The sequence below is a fragment of the Carcharhinus amblyrhynchos genome, chromosome 3 (assembly GCF_965287045.1).
Source record: "Carcharhinus amblyrhynchos chromosome 3, sCarAmb.v2.hapA, whole genome shotgun sequence".
Classification (NCBI taxonomy): Eukaryota; Metazoa; Chordata; class Chondrichthyes; order Carcharhiniformes; family Carcharhinidae; genus Carcharhinus; species Carcharhinus amblyrhynchos.
This window is the reverse complement of record NC_137326.1, coordinates 55,922,730-55,946,035: the sequence shown is the minus strand read 5'-3', so window position 1 is coordinate 55,946,035 and position 23,306 is coordinate 55,922,730. Positions and strand designations below refer to the sequence as shown.

The window sequence follows — 23,306 nt, the reverse complement described above, 5'->3', positions numbered from 1 at the left end:
CACAGCAATGTGGTTGACTATTAACTGCCTGTTCAGTTCAACGGCAATTAGGGATGGGCAACAAACACTGGCCTTATTGCGACACTCATGGAAAAATTAAAAAGAAAAGTAGGACAGGTGCAAAGATGGGTGGAAGAGGTAAATTAGAAACAAGAAAAAATACTGCAACACCATATAAAAACAGTGAAAGCAAACTCCCTCCATCTCTCATTTCAATCCCACATGGACTTGTGTAAGTCTGATGATACTTGCTGAACCTGTGTATCCTCTGCACTTGTATGTTTAATACTAAGGTAACACCCCATTTAGCAGCACAGAACCAAACTAGTAAGCATTTTGTACACAGAGACTGACCAAACTTACTTCCAAATTTTGACTAGATTGTCACAGCCTCCTGACACAAATCGCTTGACGTAGTTTGGCTTCTGCCCCGAAGGCTGGTCTACAAGACTCCCAGGTAAAACAGCAGGAGCCCAACTGACAGCATTGCAACCGATCTGCAGGGAGAGATAAACAAAAGAGAGCCATGTTTGAACTTGAGCCTCCCCCAAAAACTTAAGTCATTGACAGGCTGTACAAAACAAAGGCTTCACATAGTCACAACTCCTGGCCAAAATGGAAATGAGTGGATAGTTCAATTGTACTTGGAAATAGCACTGCTTTTAAGTGACTTGCATTGATTTTGCACTTATATATTAAGTAACTATCTTTCAGTCATCACATTTTGCTGAGATATAATTGTGTTTTTATTGGCAGATTTTGCTGTAGCTCCAGTTTCAAATACTGTTTGCTATAGTTTGTAGAGACTGATTAAATACGCTGTTGGTTGTAATATAGATTCTGTTTGTTGAACATAGACTGTTCGCTTTATGTCCTGTCTCCAATTATAGAACATAGAACATTACAGTGTAGTACAGGCCCTTCGGCCCTCGATGTTGCGCCGACCAGTGGAACCAATCTAATGACCCTCTAACCTAAACTATTCCAATGTTATCCATATGCCCTTCCACTGACCATTTGAATGCCCTTAAAGTTGGCGAGTCCACAACTGCTGCAGGCAGGGCATTCCACACCCTTACTACCCTCTGAGTAAAGAACCTACCTCTGACACCCATCCTATAATTACCACCCCTTAATTTAAAGCTATGTCCCCTCGAGTTAGCCATCACCATCCGAGGAAAAAGGCTCTCACTGTCCACCCTATCTAACCCTCTGATCATCTTGTATGCCTCAATTAGATCACCTCTTAACCTTCTTCTCTCTAACGAAAATAACCTCAAGTCCCTCAGCCTCTCCTCATAAGACCTTCCCACCATACCCGGCAATATCCTGGTAAACCTCCTGTGCACCCTTTCCAATGCCTCCACATCTTTCTTATAATGCGGCGACCAGAACTGTACACAATTCTCCAAGTGCGGCCACACCAGAGTTTTGTACAGTTGCAACATGACCTCACGGCTCCGAAATTCAATCCCTCTACCAATAAAAGCAAACACGCCGTACGCCTTCCTAACAACCTTATCAACCTGGGTGCCAACTTTCAGGGATCTATGCACATGTACACCGAGATCTCTCTGCTCGTCGACACTACCAAGAGTCCTTCCATTAGCCCTATATTCCGTACTCCTGTTACTCTTACCAAAGTGAATCACCTCACACTTTTCCGCATTAAAGTCCATTTGCCACTTCTCAGCCCAGCTCTGCAGCTTATCTACATCCCTCTGCAAACTGTAACATCCATCCCCACTGTCTACAACTCCTCCGACTTTGGTGTCGTCAGCAAACTTACTAACCCATCCTTCTACACCCTCATCTAGGGCATTTATAAAAATGACAAACAGCAGTGGCCCCAAGACAGATCCCTGAGGTACACCACTTGTAACTGAACTCCAGGTTGAATATTTCTCATCAACCACCACCCTCTGTCTTCTGTCAGCTAGCCAATTTCTGATCCAAACTGCTAAATCACCCTAAATCCCATGCATCTGCATGTTCTGCAGTAGCCTACCATGTGGAACCTTATCAAACGCTTTGCTAAAATCCATATATACCACGTCAACTGCCTTACCCTTATCCACGTCTTTGGTCACCTTTTCAAAAAAAGGTCGATAAGGTTTGTGAGGCATGACCTACCCTTCACAAAACCATGTTGACTATCCCTAATCAATTTATTTCTCTCCAAATGATTATAAGTCCTATCCCTTATAATTCTTTCCAAAACTTTGCCCACAACAGAAGTGAGGCTCACTGGTCTATAATTCCCAGGATGGTCTCTACTCCCCTTCTTGAACAAGGGGACAACATTTGCTATCCTCCAGTCTTCCAGCACTATACCTGTAGCCAATGACGACATGAAGATCAAAGCCAAAGGCTCTACAATCTCCTCCCCAGCCTCCTAGAGAATCATAGGGTAAATCCCATCCGACCCAGGGGACTTATCTATTCCCACACTCTCAAGAATTGCTAACGCCTCCTCCTTATGTACCTCAATCCCATCTAGTCTCAAAGCCTGTATCTCAGTATTCTCCTCGACTACATTGGCAGTTTTCTGCGTGAATACTGACAAAAAATATTCATTTAGTGCCTCTCCTATCTCTTCAGGCTTCATGCACAACTTCCCACTACTGTCTCTGACTGGCCCTAATCTTGCCCTAACCAATCTTTTATTCTTGACATACCTATAGAAAGCTTTAGGGTTCTCCTTGATCCTATCCGCCAAAGTCTTCTCATGTCCTCTTCTAACTCTTCTTAACTCTCTCTTTAGCTCCTTCCTGGCTAATTTATAACTCTCCAGTGCCCTAACTGAGCCTTCATGTCTCATCTTTTAATATTCATTGAAAAAATAATTTTCGTACCGTGTGCGCATTGCTGATTTTCTTCATTTCCCACTGACCATCGCCTGGGTATGAAAGCACCGAGATTGCACCGTCCGAGCTACCACACGCGAGGATCAAGCCAAACTCATGGGGTGCCCAGCATAAAGAGTTGACTGCAACAAGAAAACCAGAATCTCTCAGTTCTAGATCATGCTCCTTTATTCTTACAACACTGACACACCAGCTGCATGGACAAAATATACAATACTCTGACACTAGCCTATTCAGTCAGAACCTACATGAAACAGCTACTTATGCCAGGGATTAATGAAAGAACGCAGAGATATTAATATTATCGAGTTATTTCCAATACCTCATTTCTATCCCGAGCCACATTACTTTCCACCACCTGCACCTCAGAGGACTGAGAGATTTTGGAACTCTCTGCATACTGAAGACAGTGGAGGTACAGTCATTGAATATTTTTTGGTTGTTAGATTCTTGTTAGGCAAGCGAATCAAAGGTTATCAGGGGTAGGTGGGAACAGAGAACTTGAAACATAAACAGATCAGCCATGAACTTATCAAATGGCAGAGCAGGTTCAAGGGGCCGAATGGCCTGCTTCTGCTACTATTTTATATGTTCATATCAGGAACTAATCTAATTCAGGGCATCATAGGAGCAGACATTCAGGACCTCAAACCTGCTGAGCCACTCATTAGAACATGGCTGATTGGATTGTACCCTGAACTCCACATTCCCATCTACCCCAATAACTTTTCACCCCTTGCTTATCAGGGAATCTACCTACCTCTGCCTGTAAAATATTCAAATATTCCACCATCTTCTGAGAAAGAGAGTACCAAAGACTCATTACCCACTGAGAAAAAAAAACTCACCTCTGTTCTAAATTGGTGATGGGTGACCTCTTATTTTTAAACAGTGGCCTCCTACTACTAGATCCTCCCATAACAGGAAACGTCTTCTCCACATCGACACCGTCAAGGCCCCTCAGGATCTCATAGATTTCAACCAATACTCTATATGTTGACATAAACATCTGAAATATCTTGCCTGCCTTTGAAACGCTTGCACCCATAAAAAGGAACAGAATGATGCAGGTTGATTGTTCACCATACTGAGAGGCTCAAATACTGGGAGGCAGAGATTCAAAGTGAGAGAGTTAGTTATATGGGAAATTGGGATGAGATTTTTCCACTGGAAAAGGGAATCAAGCGATTGAATTAAATTATGACAGGCGACTGAAGTGTACAGTGGAAATGGGTTAGAAACAATTTAATAGTTTTTTGGATGGAGAAGGGTTTAAGGTAGAGTCATAGAACATAGAACACTACAGCACAAACAGGCCCTTCGGCGATCATATCCATACCTACCAGGCCACAGGACTATCTATAACTCTCAATCCCATTGAATTCCATGTACTCGTCCAGAAGTCTTTTAAAAAACCCCAGCAAGTTCATCGCCACCACCACCGACGGCAGCTGATTCCACTCACTCACCGCCCCCCGAGTCAAAAACTTACCCCTGACATCTCCCCTGTACCTGCTCCCCAGCACCTTAAACCTGGGCTCCCTCGTAGCGACCATTTCAGCCCGGGGAAATAGCCTCCGAGAATCCACCCTATCTATAGCTCTCAACATCTTAAAAACCTCTATCAGGTCGCCTCTCAACCTTCATCTCTCCAGGGAGAAGAGACCTAGCTCCCTCACCTATCTCCATAAGGCATGCCTCCCAATTCAGGCAACATCCTCATTCTCCAAAAAGAATGTATTTGTTGAGTCCAATGATCTTTCCCAGTTCCTAAAAACTCTTATATCGTGTTTCAACGTGCCTTTCCCAAATCACACTGTTTAATAAGCAATGATCAATACGAAAAGCTGAATGCTGCAGATGTTGCAAATCTGAAAAAAATACTTAGAAAATGCTGGAAACACTCAACAGATCTGGCAGCATCTGTGGAGAGAGACTGTGTTAATATTTCATGTCTTTGAAATCGGAACCTTCCGCCTCCACACCATGCTGTGTCATAACCCACATAAACAGGCTCCTCGGAGCTCATTTCTACTCTCACAGTCTGGCTGTAAGTTATTTTAAGATGCACAGGTCATAGCAACTTTTCTCCTGGCACAGGAGAAATGTTTGGCAAAATCTCATGTTAGCATGTGCGCATTTGCTTATCCGTGCTTTTGTATTAAGAACCACATTTTTTGTAATCGTCTCTTCACAGTTTGGGCACTAGTAGCAACAAGTATTCAGGTCAGTTCAATATTGTTAAAAAATAAAGTTTCCTGTATTTGGATTATCTATCGCTTATTACTTCAAGGTTTAAAGTTCCCTTTACTCAACCCCATACCTGGAAAAGCATCTATTACTGTACAAGTGCGATCTTTTTTCATCTCCCTTGCAGACAAACTTGTAATGGAGCTTTTGATCAACCGATAATATTGTATCGCTGTACTTCAATTCAACTCTTTTGTAAAACTATTACAGACCATATCTTTCAGCCTTCCTGCTACAGTATAGCATCATATTTACATGTAATACGATGCAGTAGTGCAGGACAATCTGCTGGGGAAGGAGAACATACAAAGATAGTAGTCCTTGTTGGAACCGATGATATAGGTAGGAAACAGGTTGAGATCTTGCAGGCAGAGCTCCAGGATGAAAGACATAAATATTGAAGAACGGGATGTCAAATCTTTGGGTTAGGTTTTTAAGTTTTAAGTTTTTAAATTTACTTATTATTGTCACAAGTAGGTTTACATGGACATTCAATGAAGTTGCTGTCAAAATCCCTTAGTTGCCACACTCCGACACTTGTTCGGGTACACTGAGGTACATCAGCATGGCCAACGCACCTAACCAGCACGTCTTTCGGACTTCGGGAAGAAACCAGAGCACCTGGAGGAAACCCACGTAGACACGGGGAGAATGTGCAAACTCCACACAGACAGTGACCCAAGTCGGGAATCTAACCTGGGTCCCTGGCGCGGGAGACTTTGCCAACCATTTCTCCTGTGCCAGGAGAGAAGTTGCTATGACCTGTGCATCTTAAAATAACTTGCAGCCAGACTGCGAGAGTAGAAATGAGCTCCGAGGAGCCTGCTTATGTAGGTTATGACACAGCATAGTGTGGAGGCAGAAGGTTCCGACAGTGACCCAAGCCAGGAATCTAACCTGGGTCCCTGGCGTTGTGAGGCAACAGTACTAACCACTGTGAGACCATGCCGCCCTCAGTGCCCACTCCCAGTGCCACATGCTAGTGAGTACAAAGCAGGAAGATAGTGCAGGTGAAAACATGGCTGAAGAAGTGGTGCAGAAGGGAGGCATTCAGATTCCTTGTGCACTAGGACTGTTCTGGGGCAGGGGACTTGTGTGCAGGCTGACAGGCTGCACCTGAAGCTAAGTCTAACGTCCTTGCAGGAAAGTTAACACGTGATGTGGTGGCACGATGAAGAGTATCAGAACGTAGCCGCAGAGAGCAACACAAAGCATAAAAACCAAGGGTGGTCAAAGATTAACAGGACACAGAACCGTGTCAAAAAAACAAGAATTATATAGAGGAAAGGGCAAAGCTGAAAGCAGGATATTGGAATGCAAGTATTAATGAGTTTGGTCACAAATAAGATGGAAAAATTACAGGCAAAAATTGTCACATGGTGTCATAAATTTTTGGGGAAAACAGAGATCTGACATGATAGGAGTGAGAACTAAACATTCCTGGTTGTAATATATTCAAGAGGGACAGGGAAGAGAAAAGGTGGCAGTATTGATAAAAGGTAATATTACAGTTCTACAGAGCAATGACACACTGAAGGGTTCGATTTAAGGAACAGAAAGGGAGCTTATATATGGCTGGATATTCAATTTCCAGTCAAGGTCGATGACTAAACCGGCCAATTTTCTTCTCCCTAACCTAGAGGTGCTATAATTGGACTCACCACCCCTCGCAATCTCAGCTGACATCAGTTAACTCAGATAATGGGAACCAAACATGGGACAGTCCTGGTCTCTGGGCATCAGATATGACTGTAGTCACTGGGTCATCAGGAGAGCTCTGGTGACATATCCCAAAATACAGATATTGACTTCCACTTTATCGCCCCCATTAAAAGTTACCTCAATTTAACCCCTGTGTAGGTAAACAACAGCTTTACTCTTACAGGCTGCAAGAAATTCTTTTTGCTTTTTGTCAGTTTTAACATTAAAGAACAAGGCTGACTCCTCACTCTATGACAAGCTAACTGGCCGACTTCGCAAAATCTGGCACTACCTCAGCAGTCACACATAAAACAGACTAGGGAATGTGTCCAGCAGAATGATGCATTTGCCATGATTGTTCTTACTTGATATTCAGCAACAACAGATTGTGGCACACAGAAAACTTGGTAAACTGACTGCATCATTTATATCTGACTGCCCAGACAGCAGGAATAAAAAAATCCATTTACCTGAACAAATATTTGAATCTCAAAAGACATTCTATATTGCTCAGTCAAAAAATTCTGTTTAAAAAGTATTGCCACCTGTAACCTGAATGCAGCAAAGCTCACCGGATGAATCGTGGCCTGTGTATTCATACATCTTGTCCCAAGTTCCATTCTCCTCCTTCCAGATGATGATTTTCCGATCGTACGAGCAAGAGGCCAAGATGTTGCCATACATTGGGTGAGCCCATGCCACCTGCCACACAGGACCTTCATGGCTGAATAAGGATTTATTCATTTAAATATGTAATTGGTCAGATTTATGGTAGTAGATAAATTAATTGCTTTATGTTGGGATGGATGCTTTGGGTCATTCCAGCTCATCAGGTATGAGTATAGAAGTAACATTTCTACAAAGTGCGAGCGAGGAAGGGGGCCAGAGTGCAGGTAGTTGGCGGGTGGGCAGTCGGGGGAGAGCATGGGGGTGGGGGTGAGGGTGGGCAGTGGTGGGGAGCATGGGGGGGGGGGGGGGGGGGGAAGAGGAGCGTGGGATGGGGAAGAGTGTGGTGGAGGGGGGAGGGAAGAGAGCACAGGGGGAGAGAGAGAGAGCGTGGGGGGTGGAGGGAGAGAGCGCACGGGGGGAGGGAGAGAGAGCGCACGGGGGGGGGGGGAGAGAGAGCGCACGGGGGGGGGGAGAGAGAGCGTGGGGGGTGGAGGGAGAGAGCGCACGGGGGGGGGGAGAGAGCGCACGGGGGGGGGAGAGAGAGCGCACGGGGGGGGGGGAGAGAGAGCGCACGGGGGGGGGAGAGAGAGCGCACGGGGGGGGGGGGAGAGAGCGCACGGGGGGGGGAGGGAGAGCGCACGGGGGGGGGGGGGGAGAGCGCACGGGGGGGGGGGAGAGAGCGCGCACGGGGGGGGGGAGAGAGCGCGCACGGGGGGGGGGAGAGAGCGCGCACGGGGGGGGGGAGAGAGCGCGCACGGGGGGGGAGAGCGCACGGGGGGGGAGAGCGCACGGGGGGGGAGAGCGCACGGGGGGGGAGAGCGCACGGGGGGGGAGAGCGCACGGGGGGGGAGAGCGCACGGGGGGGGAGAGCGCACGGGGGGGGAGAGCGCACGGGGGGGGAGAGCGCACGGGGGGGGAGAGCGCACGGGGGGGGAGAGCGCACGGGGGGGGAGAGCGCACGGGGGGGGAGAGCGCACGGGGGGGGAGAGCGCACGGGGGGGGAGAGCGCACGGGGGGGGAGAGCGCACGGGGGGGGAGAGCGCACGGGGGGGGAGAGCGCACGGGGGGGGAGAGCGCACGGGGGGGGAGAGCGCACGGGGGGGGAGAGCGCACGGGGGGGGAGAGCGCACGGGGGGGGAGAGCGCACGGGGGGGGAGAGCGCACGGGGGGGGAGAGCGCACGGGGGGGGAGAGCGCACGGGGGGGGGAGAGCGCACGGGGGGGGGAGAGCGCACGGGGGGGGGAGAGCGCACGGGGGGGGGAGAGCGCACGGGGGGGGAGAGCGCACGGGGGGGGGAGAGCGCACGGGGGGGGAGAGCGCACGGGGGGGGAGAGCGCACGGGGGGGGAGAGCGCACGGGGGGGGAGAGCGCACGGGGGGGGAGAGCGCACGGGGGGGGAGAGCGCACGGGGGGGGAGAGCGCACGGGGGGGGAGAGCGCACGGGGGGGGAGAGCGCACGGGGGGGGAGAGCGCACGGGGGGGGAGAGCGCACGGGGGGGGAGAGCGCACGGGGGGGGAGAGCGCACGGGGGGGGAGAGCGCACGGGGGGGGAGAGCGCACGGGGGGGGAGAGCGCACGGGGGGGGAGAGCGCACGGGGGGGGGAGAGCGCACGGGGGGGGAGAGCGCACGGGGGGGGAGAGCGCACGGGGGGGGAGAGCGCACGGGGGGGGAGAGCGCACGGGGGGGAGAGCGCACGGGGGAGAGTGAGTGAATGAGGGGGAAGGATGGGGAGGGATGGGACAGGGAGCGAGCAAGTGAGAGTGAGTGAGAGAGAGAGTGAAAGAGTGAGTGAGAGAGAGTGAATGAGAGTTTGGGAGACTGAGAAAGAGAGAGTCAGAGTAATAATTAGAAAGTGAGAGTCGGAGAGAGAGTGAGAGAGAGTGAGAGGGAGAGGAGTGTGCATGCGTGTGTGTTTTACAGGAATTTCCCGAGAAGAGAGGATCTACAAACAACAGTCAGATTGGATAGATAAAAGCAAAATATTACGGATGCTGGAAATCCAAAATAAAAACAGAAAATGCTGGATAAAGCTGCCTCTGTGGAGAGAAGGATCTAAATATCCTACTACAGAACTGTTAAATGTTAACTCTGTTTCTCTCCACAAATGCTGCCAGACCTGCTGAGTTTATCCAGCCTTTTCTGATTTTAAGTCGGTATGGGTAGGTTCCTTTCTTAAACATGTTAAGCCATTAGCCCATGAAAAGGATTCAGTGCAGAGATTTAGAAGCTCTGTGAGCTATCGCAGAAGGTTCTGTACCTAAAAATGGGCCACTTGTTTAAAATATACATATTCTTATATTTTGGGCAACAAGTCCTTCTGCAAAAGGAGTCAAATTGAGCAGACTGACAGTGGTATCTGTGTTGGTTTGATTCTGCTTAAATATCAGGTGGAACAACTTGTCATCAGCCATCTGATGCTGTTGTCATTTCTCACCATTCCAATGTAAGCAGCTTGCTGATGGCGTCAACGAGAAGGCAAGAGTGGCACAGTGACTAACACTGCTGCCTCACAGCACCAGGGACCCAGGTTTGATTCCCAGCTTGGGTCACTGTCTGTGCAGAGTCTGCACGTGCTCCCTGTGTCTGTGTGGGTTTCCTCCAGGTGCTCCAGTTTCCTCTCTCAGTCCAAAAGACATGCTGGTTAGGTGGATTGGCCACGCTAAATTCTGCCTTAGTGTACCCGATCAGGTGCCGGAGTATGGCAACTAGGGGATTTTCACAGTAACTTTATTGCAGCGTTAATGTAAGCCTACTAGTGACATTAATAAATAAACTTTTGAAAAAAACTTAAATGAAGAGTTCAACTGTTCAATGAGCCTCTAACACAAAGTGGCACGACACAGACCTGTGTTTAGGAGCAGGCAAGGTACATAGATTCTGACTTCAATCAAACTGAAACTGAACACTAGTCATTGGGTCAGATATTTCAACATAGCTTTGGGGGAAAACATCTCCTGTGACCTCCAGGTATGCACTCACTTAGCATATGATTTGGCCCATGCACAATGGCGGGAGCAAGGAGTAGTGGATGGAAATACAAAACAGTAGTTCATTCTCATAGCCAGATTGCACAATGCAATCATCATCTCATGGCCTGAAGATCTGGGAAAAGTCACCCACTCCACTTGCCTTTTCGTTAGGGTCATCAGCAAGCAGCTTACAATTGAATTATGAGAATCAAATGGCAATAACATCAAATGGCTGACGACAAGTTATTCCACCTGATATTTAAACAGAATCAAACCAACACAGGTACCACTGCCAGTCTGTTCAATTTGACTCCTTCTGCAGAAGGACTATTTCTTGCTGCCCAAAGTGTCACTATAAATTGTGATGCAAAGCTGTGGCAGTTTATATTTTGAAAAAAAAAATGATTATGCCCTTTAGCAGAGGGCATGCAAGAAGAGGAGGAACAAGGAGGGATTATAGGAATGCTCACTAGACAATGTGAACTAAACAATTTTCATCATTCGTTTCTTACCGATGCTAAAGCTTTAAATTAGACAGCTTCTTGTACTTATTTCATGCTAACCAAATAGTTTGGAATTACAAATTTTATTCACCACAGTATCCCGGGAGGGAGGGGAAGGATCTTAGGGCGTGGGCAATATAAGCAAGTCCACACTGATTGCCCAACCTTGTTGCCCCAAGAAGGCAATAGAGAGCTTTCTTGAAAGCAATTGATTTTACAACTAAGTGCCTCTTCAGAGGCCATTAAGAGTCAACCACAGGCTGCACACTAAGACCATCTAGTTCCAACTCTAACGTCACCTGATTCAGCTCATCAGTTTCTGAACCCCTCATCCATGCCTTTGTTACCTCTATTCCAACGCATTCCTGGCTGCTTCCTATATTCGACCTGCCATTAACTTGAGATAATCCAAAATTTTGCTGCCCGTGTCCTTCTCACACTAAGTCTTAACTACTCATTATCCTGTTGCTCGCTGACCTACAAAGGTTCCCTGTTAAGCAATACCTCAATATTAAAATTCTCGTCTATGTTTTCAAATCTCTCTACACCCTTCACCCCACCTACCTGTTGTCTCCTCAAGCTACACAATACTCAGATGTATCCTCTACATCTCATCAGCAAGCAGCTTACTTACTTACTTGCTCCACCATAGCTGGTCATCCCCTCAGGTGCCAAAGATCTAAGTTCTGGAATTTTCTTCCTAAACCTCTTCTCTTCTCTTTCTCCCTTAAAGGTGCTCTTCAAAACCTAATCCTTTGAACAGACATTTGGCCATCTTGTTCTTATGTTCCCTATTATCTCCTTAGGTGTTAGACTATGTGTTAGATTTTCCTTTTAACGCCCTTGTTAAGAGTCTGTGGGACATTTTATTACTACACAAATAAAAGTTATTATTCTTGTATGAAATCAATTTGAGTTGAGGAATGGCCAAATCTATCTGGATTAAAGGGAAATGAACAGTATTTTGTTTTTCAGAAAAGGAAGTGTGTTACTGAATGCCGTTAACAAAGTTGAACACATGTTAACACCTCTAGATGAAGATCTCTTGATAATAAAACTTTCCACTTACCCCCTCAGATCAGCAACAAGGATCTGACCTCCATTTTTAACATCAAATATCTTCACGGAACGGTCTGAGGAGCAGGTTGCAAGACGGGTGCCATAGTAATCCATCTGTGCATCATGCTGCATGTGAAAAGGTGGGGGAAGCATGAGTAAACTTACACTGCATGCTGCCACTGCTCAAATTACACCAGTAACTGTTGTCAAAACAAACATTTTCATTATGAATTTAAATAACCCAAAGATCTCTTGTAGTGATATTTGCAGTTATCTAGATGGAGGCATATCAGAAATATCCAACAAGAATATGAAGCAGCTACTTTCAAGCTCTTAGCTAGAGGTTGGAGCAGGTACACAGAGTAGGTAGGTCAGCACATCAGCATTTCCTTAGCTATCTTCGCAAAGCATATCAACCTTTAACAGACAGCTAATTGACTGGAACTTGAAAACAGATGATGAGCTAGGCTTCTGTTGTTCATTTTCTCACTGGCTCAGGTCGGGATACATATCACCTTCCGGTTGGTCTTCAGTCCCTCAACCCCATGTGGCAATGTCAGCAGGATATTCAACTGTATAAGGCATTGCAGCCCAACTTGATCCTATCAGACATTCCTACCTTCAGCCCCACAAACAGCATTTCCTATCATTGGATATTCAGTGAATACTGTTTCTTGTTCTCAATCCCGTTCTAAGTCCAAGAGTGGCTGAGACCAACTGAAGTGTCTTAAATGGTATCCTAGGGATTACTAAGTCAACAAGACCAGGATCAAATCTGGGCTGTTGCAATACATCTGGCTTCAGTGCAAAACTAATGCTATTACCAATGAGGTAATAGTGCAGAGAGGGAAATATGAAAGTATATAAAAGGAATATTCCACGTAGTAAGTTATTTGCATGGATTAGAAGAAGCAACTTTAACAGGAAACCACTTAATGAAGCCTTTGAAGCTTGATGATTAGAAGGAAAGAATGTGATCGGTGGAAAAAAAGAGGAGCAAGCTGTCACTGCAACCTGGTAAATGTAATCACTAATTCTGCACACCAACAGTCACCCTGCTGGTGATTAGCTAATCCTGAACATTGCTGAGGAATGATGGGCTCAACTCCTCTCTGCATTTTAATCTACACGCCCTTGATTCCATTTCACAATGCTCTTTGATTTGTAGTTAACCTGAATGAATCAATTTTATTTGAAGTGTAAATAACCTTTACTGATCAACAATGATAAAGCACATGTTAATTTGTATTCTTATGCAATTTTGATACATGGGCAACAAACAGCTCAACAACAGAGAAACATGTGTGATAGAGACAGCACTCAGTCTCCCCATCCTGATGTTCTACCTGATCAACAGTGCCATCGTCTGGATTTGATATTACATAGCCAAAGGGTCTCCAAGTCACTCCTCCATCAACACAGAGATTTTAACAATGATTGGTCTCCAGCTTAACAATGTGAAGAGCAAAACCATTATTTCTAGTTACAAATTTGCACCATCACCGTATCACCCTCCTTGACGACTGTCCCAAGCCAAAATAGTTTGTTCAACCCAAGCTGATTCCAATCCCATATTCTCTCCAACACAGAGACCAGCTCTGTCTTCCTCCTTAAAATGATTCACATGCTGCTAAAATGCCTTTGTCACCTCTATAGTCAATTGTTTCAATGTTCACCAATCTTCCATTTCACATTCTGTAACTTTGGTTCACTCAAAACCCCGCTGCCCTGGTCCTGGTTTCTATGATTCTACTGTGTATTAAGTGTCACTGGACAATCAGTCCTGTCTTCATCAACTGCAATGGAGATTGGACCTTAACACCTAAAATTCTAATTCTCATCCTTGTGTATAAAGCCCTCCATGGCTTTGCTTCCCCCTCATTACTAACTTCTTCAGCCATACAGCTCCTTTCAAAATCTCTGTTCCTTGTACTGCATCACCAAGCACCATCTTCTTCACTCCAGTGGAGATATATCTTCAGTCCCTAGTCCTACTGAACTGGAACTCCCTCCCCTACCTCCTTTGAGATCCTCTTTAAAACATAGCACTTTGACCTAACTTTGGGTCATTTCACAAATATGATCCTTAGCATTCATTTTTCCAGATTCCTACCTGAATTCTGCTCTCTCAGCTGAGTGTAAAAGATCCCATGGCACTATTCAAATAATGCTGGGGCGTTATCCTTGGTGTCCTGGTCAATATTTATGTCAACCACTGCCATTAAAACAGATTATTTGGTCGTTCATTTCATTGCTGTTTGTGGGATCTTGCCATGTACAAGATGGTGTTTCCTACATTATAAATACACTTCAAATGTATTTCACTGGCTGCAAAGGGCTTCAGGTATGAAAATTACAATATAAATGCAAGCTTTCTTTTAAACAAGTAATTTTGTTTTAGTTTCCAGTGAAGCTATGACAGGGGAGGAAATGCGATCAGGAAGCAGATGCCAACCATTCTTTCAGAGAAAGATGTAGTCTATACATTTTTAACTTATAATATGAGAGCTAAGTGTAGTGGGATATTTAATGGAGGGAACAGGAAAAGGATCGGACTACCTGTCCTGTCTGGGGAACACAGAATCTGCGGTGAAGGACTGAGGATTTCAAAGGGAATGACAATTAATAGAAAAAAAATCCTGCTGTGTTGGCATTTCAAAAAGAAAATCAGGATTACATTCACTATAGATGAAAGCAGTTTGAGTAGGTACGTAATGCTCACCCTGAGATACCAGCTCTGCAGTCTGTATGTCAAATTCATTAAACTAACTTTTTAAAAAACTTCTCCCTCAGAGATTGTGCACTTATTAAAAATATATTTTAAAAATATCATTGCATTGCGATGAGGCATATGGGATCCTAACCAGTACTGAGTATTCAACAAATGGTGGGATGGGATGACTGAACCCCACCTCTGTCTAAGTCATAAATATAGATTATAAATAGCTAAGCCTTCAGCATTGCTCGTTACAGTACCCCAGTGATAATTAACTACCTGCCAACTTGAAAATGACCTACTTATTGTTTTTGTCCTTTAATCAATCCTTTATCCGTACTAACTTATGAGCCCCAGTCCAATGAATCCTTATCTTTTGGAACAACCTTTTGTGTAGCCTCTTATCCAACACCATTAAAAATCCAAATTGCATTTCTTTAACCATACTGCTGGTAACATCCTCATAAAACTCCTGCAGATTTGTAAAAAAATTTCTCTTCCATGGAACATTTAAATTATGAAGAAAAATTATGTAGGTTTGGGTTGTTTTCACTGATGCAGAGAAGATTGAGGGGTGACATGATTGTGGATTATGAGAGACATGGACAGAATGGACAAGGTGCAACTGTTTCTCAAATGAAAGATTAGTCACGAGAGGACACAGGTTCAAGGTGAGGGGTAAGAGATTTAGGGAGGGGGGGGAGGGAACATGAGGAAAAGCTTTTTTACCCAGAGGGTGGTGACGGTCTGGAATGTACTGTCTGGGAGTGTAATGGAGGCGGGTTGCCTCACATCCTTTAAAAAAGTATCTGGACGAGCACTTGGCAAATCATAACATTCAGGGCTATGGGATTAAGTGGGAGTTCAGGTGTTTCTAATGTGTTGGTGCGGACTTGATGGGCTGTACGATTCTATAATTCAACTATGCTGACTCTGCTTCATCAGGAAATGATTTTCTTGCAGCATAAATATGATGTCAGTAGTTTCTAAAAATAATTGTTAATCTTTAGCTCAAAGAGCTTTTCTCCCAAAACAGTCTGTCTAGTCCTTGCTGCAATCCTATAGGGTACATTCCCAAAAAAAAGAAAGTAGTGGAGGAGTGGGAATTAAGCAGGCAGGGTACCAGAACCTGATAGCTAACCAGTAACATTTCCTTGAAATGCTTTGGTTTAGATGCTGGGTGAGACTGTGATCTGGTTGGGTTCACAGCTGGAGTGTGATCCTTCAGGTCAGATACCAATGGCGGCCAGTGTTTCTGGAAAAATTTCCCAGCACAGGCTGTAGTCCTCTTAGAAAGGAGGGGTAAGGCATGAAAACTTTTTAAAAACACATCAAAATATCTCATTTCCCACACATCACAGTAACCGCAGAGCAACAAAAGATGGGTGAAAGTGTGATTTTGCCAGCACTGCCGAGTGCTAAGGACAAGGGGGAAACTGAAAGTGGTCACAATCAGAAGTATCTTCAGCTCCTAACTTTTGCATTTATTTTCAAGAATAACAGGCATGAGAAAATACAGGTCCTTATAACAGACTTGGAAACAAAAGGGCCTATTTATGGCAGTACAGAAGATCAAGATGAGATCTTGTAGAAATATTCAAACGAGTTTAAAAACATTTATCTGACTCTCTCTAGTAGGGGAATTGCTAACAATGGGTCATGAATTTAGATCAGTACTAGAAGCAGAAAAGAACATTCCTTTCTACTGCAAAAAGTTATTGGAAAAAGAAATCACTGATTACAGCACAGCCTGCACATCATTCCTGAGCAACCTGTATCCCATGGATAAACCACTGGAAAAATCTCCAATACATTCCAGCATATATCTTGCACACAGGCATCTACTTTCTAGTATAAGTAAGAAATAAGAAGAAGTAGCTGATTCAGCCCCTCAAGTCTTTCTACCATTCAATAATGTGTTTGTGTTTGTAATTCCACATTCCCATCTAGCCCTTGATAATCTTTGGCTCCTTTGTCTAACAAGAATCTACCTACCACCATCTTAAATATTCAATGACCCAGCCACTACCGCCTTCTGAGGCAAAGAGTTCCAAAGTCGCAAAGCCTTCAGAGAAAAATAGTTCCTCATCTCTGTCCTAAAAGGGAGACCTCTCACTTTAAACAATGCCCCCTAGTTTTGGACTCACCCACAAAGGGAATATCATTTCTGCATCCACTTTGTCAAAACCATTCAGGGTCTTAGATACATGCTTCAATTAAGTCAACTTGAATGAATGTTATGGAAATTTCTGTTACAAGTCTTTCAAAATTACAGAGTGCAATTATATTTGCTTATCGACCTCTCTTCCCTTTCCAAAATTACTGAATTTATTTGTGCCCACTTTCCATCAATGCAGCACTACCTCATTCCGCTATTTAATATACTGGTGAAACTGAAACTTATTACTGAGTAGCTCCTCTTGCAAAGTGAGAGCCTGTATACTGTGATGGACAAAAATGAGACAAACCGCATTGCAAATTGTGTGACGTGCAATGGACAGCCAGCTATTAGAAATAATTGCAGTGTGGGCTTAAGTGTAGTTGGGTTTAAGTGACAGAAACAAGTGTCAGCCCCAAATGCTCTATCTCCCTGAGATTCAGCTGCCAGCTACAATCTGCAAAGGGAATCCAGGTCCCCCCCAGGAATGCTTTAACCGGTTGATGCAGGGAGTCATAAACATTACCTGTGACCTGCGAAGTGGATGGTTCAAAAACACTTAAAGGACAACATATCTACGCTGAAGCTTTCATGATAGGGGCATAAATACGCCAAGTTCAAATTGCACAATGATCTGTTCATTAAGCTACAGTAATATAGTTAATATATGCAAAATTTATCAAGCTAATACTCTCCACAGTTATCACCTGATCCATTTCCATCATCAATTTTGAGACTTTCGCCATGAGAAATTATAACAAATTTCAAAGGTTATTCGACTTCATTCTTAGTCATTTTCAGGTTACAAATCATCTAACAAAAAATATTAAACTGCAACAAAAAAAATCACCCAATCACTATTTGAATTGCAAAGTGACATCACTGAAGTATGCTGCACTGGCCATTCAAATAGCTGAAGTGCTGAGTGGTTGCAAGGTGCAGTGTAGAACACTGAACCACACTTTCATTAGTTCACTTGGTAGAGCAGAATCTGAGGACAGCTTTAAAAAAACATGCTATTAAAGCTTTGCATCTTGCACTCATCAGGACAGCTGGTCTCAAAGAGAAGAACAATTTACACTGCATAAGAAGAGAACTGAGAACCAATCAGCATCCTATTCCACTTAACAAGCTGCAATGAGATGAGCTTGTACAAGCAAAGTTCAAGGAGTTTACAGCAACGTAAAACCCGATGAGGTTGCAGTTTCACAACCATGATTCACTTGAAGACATCTATTTATTTATTATTTGTGTACATGTTCTTTTGTGGTGGTTTTGTCCCATTCTTGTGCTTTCCCCTAATATAGGAATTTTTATGAACTTGAGGAGGAGGATACCTAATGAAACTGAAATAACGTTCCACTTCTCCCACCCATATTAGCATCAAGCATTCCTCACGTGAAGCAGATAAACTACAAAAAAGGAACAGCAGTACGCCATTTAGCCCCTCAAGCATGATCCGCTATTTAATAAGATCATGGTTGACCTGATAGTAACCTCAAATCTACTTCCCACCTACTCCGATAATCTATCATCCCTTGTTAATCAAGAGTCTATCCACCTCCGCCTTAAAAACATTCAAAGGATTTGTTTCCACTGTCTTTCAGGACTCATGGCCCTCTGAGTGAAACAAAATTCTCTCATCTTAGTTTTAAATGGGTGACCCTTATTTTTAAACACTTACTTGATTCTCATACAAGAGGAAACATCCTCTCCGCATCAAACCTGTTAACACCCTTCAGGATCCTGTATGTTCCAATCAAATCACCTATTACTCTTCTAAACTCCAGTGGATACAAGCCGAGCCTGTCCAAACTGTCCTCATAAGATAACCTGCCCATTCTGGTCTGGTAAATATTCTCTGAACTGCTTCCAACTTATTTACATCCATTCTTAAATAAGGTAACCAATACTATACACAGTGCCCTAGATGTGGCCTCACTGATGTGCTGTATAGCTGAAGCATAATCCCCCTACTTTGGTAATCAATTTCCCTCACAATAAATGATAGTATTTTATTAGCTTTTCTAATTTTTGTCTGTGATTCATGCAGTAGGACACCCAGATCCCTCCGCATCTCAAAACTCTGCAGTCTCTCACCATTTAGATCATCTTTTTTATTCTTCCTGTTAAAATGGACAATTTCACATTTTCCCACATTTTACTCCATTTGCCAGAATCTTTGCCCAATCATTTAACCTATCTATATCTCTTTGTAGTCTCCTTATGCCCTCTTCACAATTTACATTTCTAAATGTAAATTATGAAGAGGACATAAGGAGACATTTACATTTGCGTCATCAGTACACATGGCAACCATCCCTTCAATACAAGTCATTTATACAATTGTAAACAGATGAGGTGTCAGCACTGATCCCTGTGATATACCATTCATGCTACTCTTGCTAACTTGAAAAAGGCCCCATCATGCCCACTCCCTGCTTCTTGTTAGCCATAGTAAGAAGTCTCACAACACTAGGTTAAAGTCCAACAGGTTTATTTAGTAGCACAAGCCACTAGCTTTCAGAGTGCTGCTCCTTCATGAGGCCTTCATCATGTTCCTTTATTAGCCAGCCAATCTTCTATCCATGCTCATATGTTACCATGAGGATTAGATACAGAGTAAAACTTCCTTCACAGTGTTCCTTTAAATACTCCTGTGTCAAATACAGGATAAAGCTTCCTATGCACGGTCCTTTTAAATACTGATAGATAAGGTACTAGACTGCCCAGGACATATATTCATGAACAGTTTTTACTGCTGAAGGATTTTGCTCTGCAGTGTAGGATCAGAACCATTAAGGAATTTCCTAACATTCAGCTCTCCACTCCCTTAGCCTTTACCAATGCAGTTTCAAACATTCACGTGGACATACAAATGTATCTTAATAAAAACCTCCAGATTCAGACTGAACTACATTGCCTATAAAGTGAATCAATCTCTAAATATTTTTGATGGTAGCAATTTAAGCAAATTGCAATTTTTTGCGAATTCATACTGTAATAATAATGGCTGATCCACTTACAATCATATCCTCATGGGAAGTATCCACTGTATTAATTACAGAAACCTGTGAAAAAAATACAGACAGATTAAGTGAAATGACCAGGATATTTTTAATGGGAATCTTTTCTAAGGAAGGCAAAAGATGTTCAGCCCACTCCCACAATTCCCACCATACAAGGCACACCACTAGTCACAGTATCTAACTCTTCCAATTAAATGCCCCAACCACAACCTCAGAAGAGTGCTTCTTGCTCACCAGTGTGATTTTTTTTTTAATTTGCACTCCAGTGGCCTTTCAGAAAAGGCTGCAAATGAGCATCAAAATTTCTGTTGTCCCTGCCCTCCCCAATAACCCATTTCACATGGAGCCCTTATAATTTACCGACAGAGGAAACTTGCATCCCAAGTGGGAGTTGGGATTTGAACCTAATCTAGTTGATGAAAGGCCAGAATATAACCCATTCCTTGAATTACATTTCCGAAGCCCCCGGCTCTGCAGAAATCACCATTATATAAGATTTATCAAGATTCCTTCAAGGTATTTGTCCCTTCCAATTCAGTGATTCAACAATGAGTCTTACAAATTTAGATTATTCAGATAATCCAATTAGTCCCCACTCCCCATTGTCCTGCAAATGTTTATTTTTCATGGGTATATCTAATCCCCTGTGAATGTTACTCTGACACAAGTATCATGGGCTGAATAGCTTCCTTCTGCTGTCTCATTCTAGAATTCTATGAGGCTGCTTCCACCACTCTTCTGTGCCCACTTGAATATGTTAGCTTTTAGCCCTTCTGAAAGATGGCACCTCCAAACATGCGGTGCTACTTTCCTACCATATTGAAGTGTCAGCATAGATTTGTGCTCAACCCATGACCTTTTGAAACCATTATCGCTCAGGGCTTTCATAGTAAGACAGACACTGGAATGTCCCAAGGATATGGAATACAATTTTTCCCTTTTCTTCTCCCAAAGCATGAACATGGTGGATTAGACTTCTGCCTTTCATCTCTTGGTACAGGTATCACTGGATAGCAACTAGAAATTATAACCATTGCCCTTCCTGATTGTCCTGAGATCACATATAGCAATGCTGCATTGCCTCCGAGGAGTCACCCTGGCTTGTATCGATCAAAGGATAGCCACTGAGATGCTCCTCCACAGGTACCTGCTGCCAGTTTATTTTGTGATTGTGGGATCTTAATGGAGTTCTTCTCAGAAATCTGTCTGGAATGGGATGGATAAACAGGCAAGAATGTTCAAGAGGGAGTAAAAGGAGAGGGGCAGAGGTAAGCAGGTCTCAGAAGGTGAAGCTAGGGGAAGGCAGGACGCAATTGAGGAGTCAATGTGAATAAGATATGCCAGATGACGATGAGAGATGATGGGTCGGGGCTTAAGGGGGAAAAGACTCCTAAGCAGGAAACACAACAGGAACTGAAGCTCAGACCAATTAAATCCCCTTCCCTCAACTTGTGACTCTGTTCCCTCTGACACATCAAAGAACAAACAGTAGAGCACAGAAACAGGCCCTTTGGCCCTTCAAGCCTGCGCTGACACGACACCTTTCTAAACTAAAAACTTTTTGCTTCTACGCAGTCCGTATCCTTCTATTCTCTCCTATTCATATATTTGTCGAGATGCTTCTTAAACGTTACTATTGGATCTGCTTCTATCACCTCCTCTGGTAGTAAATTCCAGGCACTTACCACCCTCTGTGTAAAAAACCTGCCTCTCACATCTCCTTTAAATTTATGTCCTTTAATAATTGACATTTCTATCCTGGAAAAAAGATTCCGACTATCCATTCTATCAAGTCGCCCCCTCAGCCTCTGACATTCCACTGAATATAAACCAAGTTTGTCCAATCTCTCCTCATAATTAATACTCTCAAAACCAGGCAACATCTTGGTAAATCTTTTCTATATCCTCTCCAAAGTCTCCACATCCTTCTGGTAGTGTGGTGAACAGAACTGTATGCAATATTCCAATGTAGCCTAAGTTCTATACAGCTGCAACATGACTTTCCAATTTCTATATTCTGTGCCTTGACTGATGAAGGCAGGTATGCCATGTCCCTTCTTGACCACATTATCCAATTTCAGGGAACTGCGGACCTGTATGCCTAGATCGCACTGTGTATTAATGTTTCTGAAGATTCTGACATTTACTGTATACTTCTCTCCTATACTAAACCTTCCAAAATGCATCACCTAAATTAAATTCCATCTGCCATTTCTCCGCACAAGTCTCCAGGCTATATCACGCTATATCCTCTGACAATCCTCCTTGCTATCCATAGCTCCCCCCCCATCTTTGTCTCGTCCACAAACTTACTAAGCAAATCAACTACGTTCTCTTCCAAATTATTTACATATATTTACAGACAACAAAGGTCCCAATACAGATCGCTATGGAACACCACAGGTCACAGATCTCCTGTCAGAAAAACATCCTTCCACTCCTATTCTGTCTTCTATGCCCAAGCCAGTTTTATATTCATCGTACCAGCTCGCCGCGGATCCCACGTGACTTCACCCTCTGTATCAGACTGTCACGAGAGACTTTGCCAAAGTCCATGTAGATAACATCCACCGTCCTGCCCTCATCAATCATCTTTGTCAATTCCTCACAAAATTCAATCAAATTTGTAAGACAGGACCCCAGTGGACAAAGTCATGCTGCCTTTAGCTGATGTGTCTATATGTTTCCAAATGTGAATAATTCCTATCCCTAAGAATCCTCTCCACTGAGTTAAGGATCACTGAACTCTAATTTCCCAGATTATCCCTGCTGCCCCAAAGTATTACAGCCACAGAGCCACAGACCGGGGGCAGTTAGCCCTACCCAGGGGCAGAGTCAGGATCCCGAGGTGGGGGGAGGGGGGGGGCAGGATATCCCGGGGCGGGATTCAGGACCCGGGAAGGGGTCTGGGGGTGTAAATTCAGGATCTGGGGGGCAGACAGTCACCCCAATGCCGGGGCAGATTCAGGGTCTTCTCTTCTCTCCTCCACCTTCCCCCAACCCCGGTCATCACTCACTGGATCCCCTGCCGGGCACACTGTGGCTGCATCCCCTGCCCAATGCCGGGTATGACGGAGGCACCCAGTTCCCACTCACCATGGCTCCACCGCTCCGCTCCCGGTCCCGGTCCCGCTCCCACAGCCACTTCCGCTCCGCTCAGACGTGGCAACCGGAAAACTGTCCCACACCACAAACCGGCCGGCTCCCTACAACAGACACAAACAAAGGTTCCGCACAGACACTGCAACCCCTGTACTGAGTAGCTCCAACAATACCCTAGCCAGCACCCACTGCATCCTGATCATCATCCATTGCACTTTGAACATCACCCACTTACCCTGAGCAGCTCAAACAATACTCTGGCTGCACCTACAGCATCCTGAG

The 23,306-nt window shown here is 44.4% G+C and overlaps 1 protein-coding gene across 1 annotated transcript in view; it reads right to left on the bottom strand.

Moving 5' to 3' along the window:
* The window catches only part of sec13 (SEC13 homolog, nuclear pore and COPII coat complex component), a 30,521-nt gene extending 7,465 nt beyond the window's left edge, over nt 1-23,056 (bottom strand). Inside the window, exons 1-6 of the mRNA XM_080184132.1 lie at nt 23,019-23,056; nt 19,920-19,964; nt 12,030-12,145; nt 7,391-7,542; nt 2,856-2,989; nt 364-497 (exon numbers count right to left, since the gene is read on the bottom strand). Of these exons, the coding sequence (XP_080040258.1) occupies nt 364-497; nt 2,856-2,989; nt 7,391-7,542; nt 12,030-12,145; nt 19,920-19,964; nt 23,019-23,021 (584 nt within the window). The 5' untranslated portion in view covers nt 23,022-23,056. The remainder of the gene's footprint in view (nt 1-363; nt 498-2,855; nt 2,990-7,390; nt 7,543-12,029; nt 12,146-19,919; nt 19,965-23,018) is intronic.
* Between the last annotated feature and the right edge of the window lie 250 nt (nt 23,057-23,306).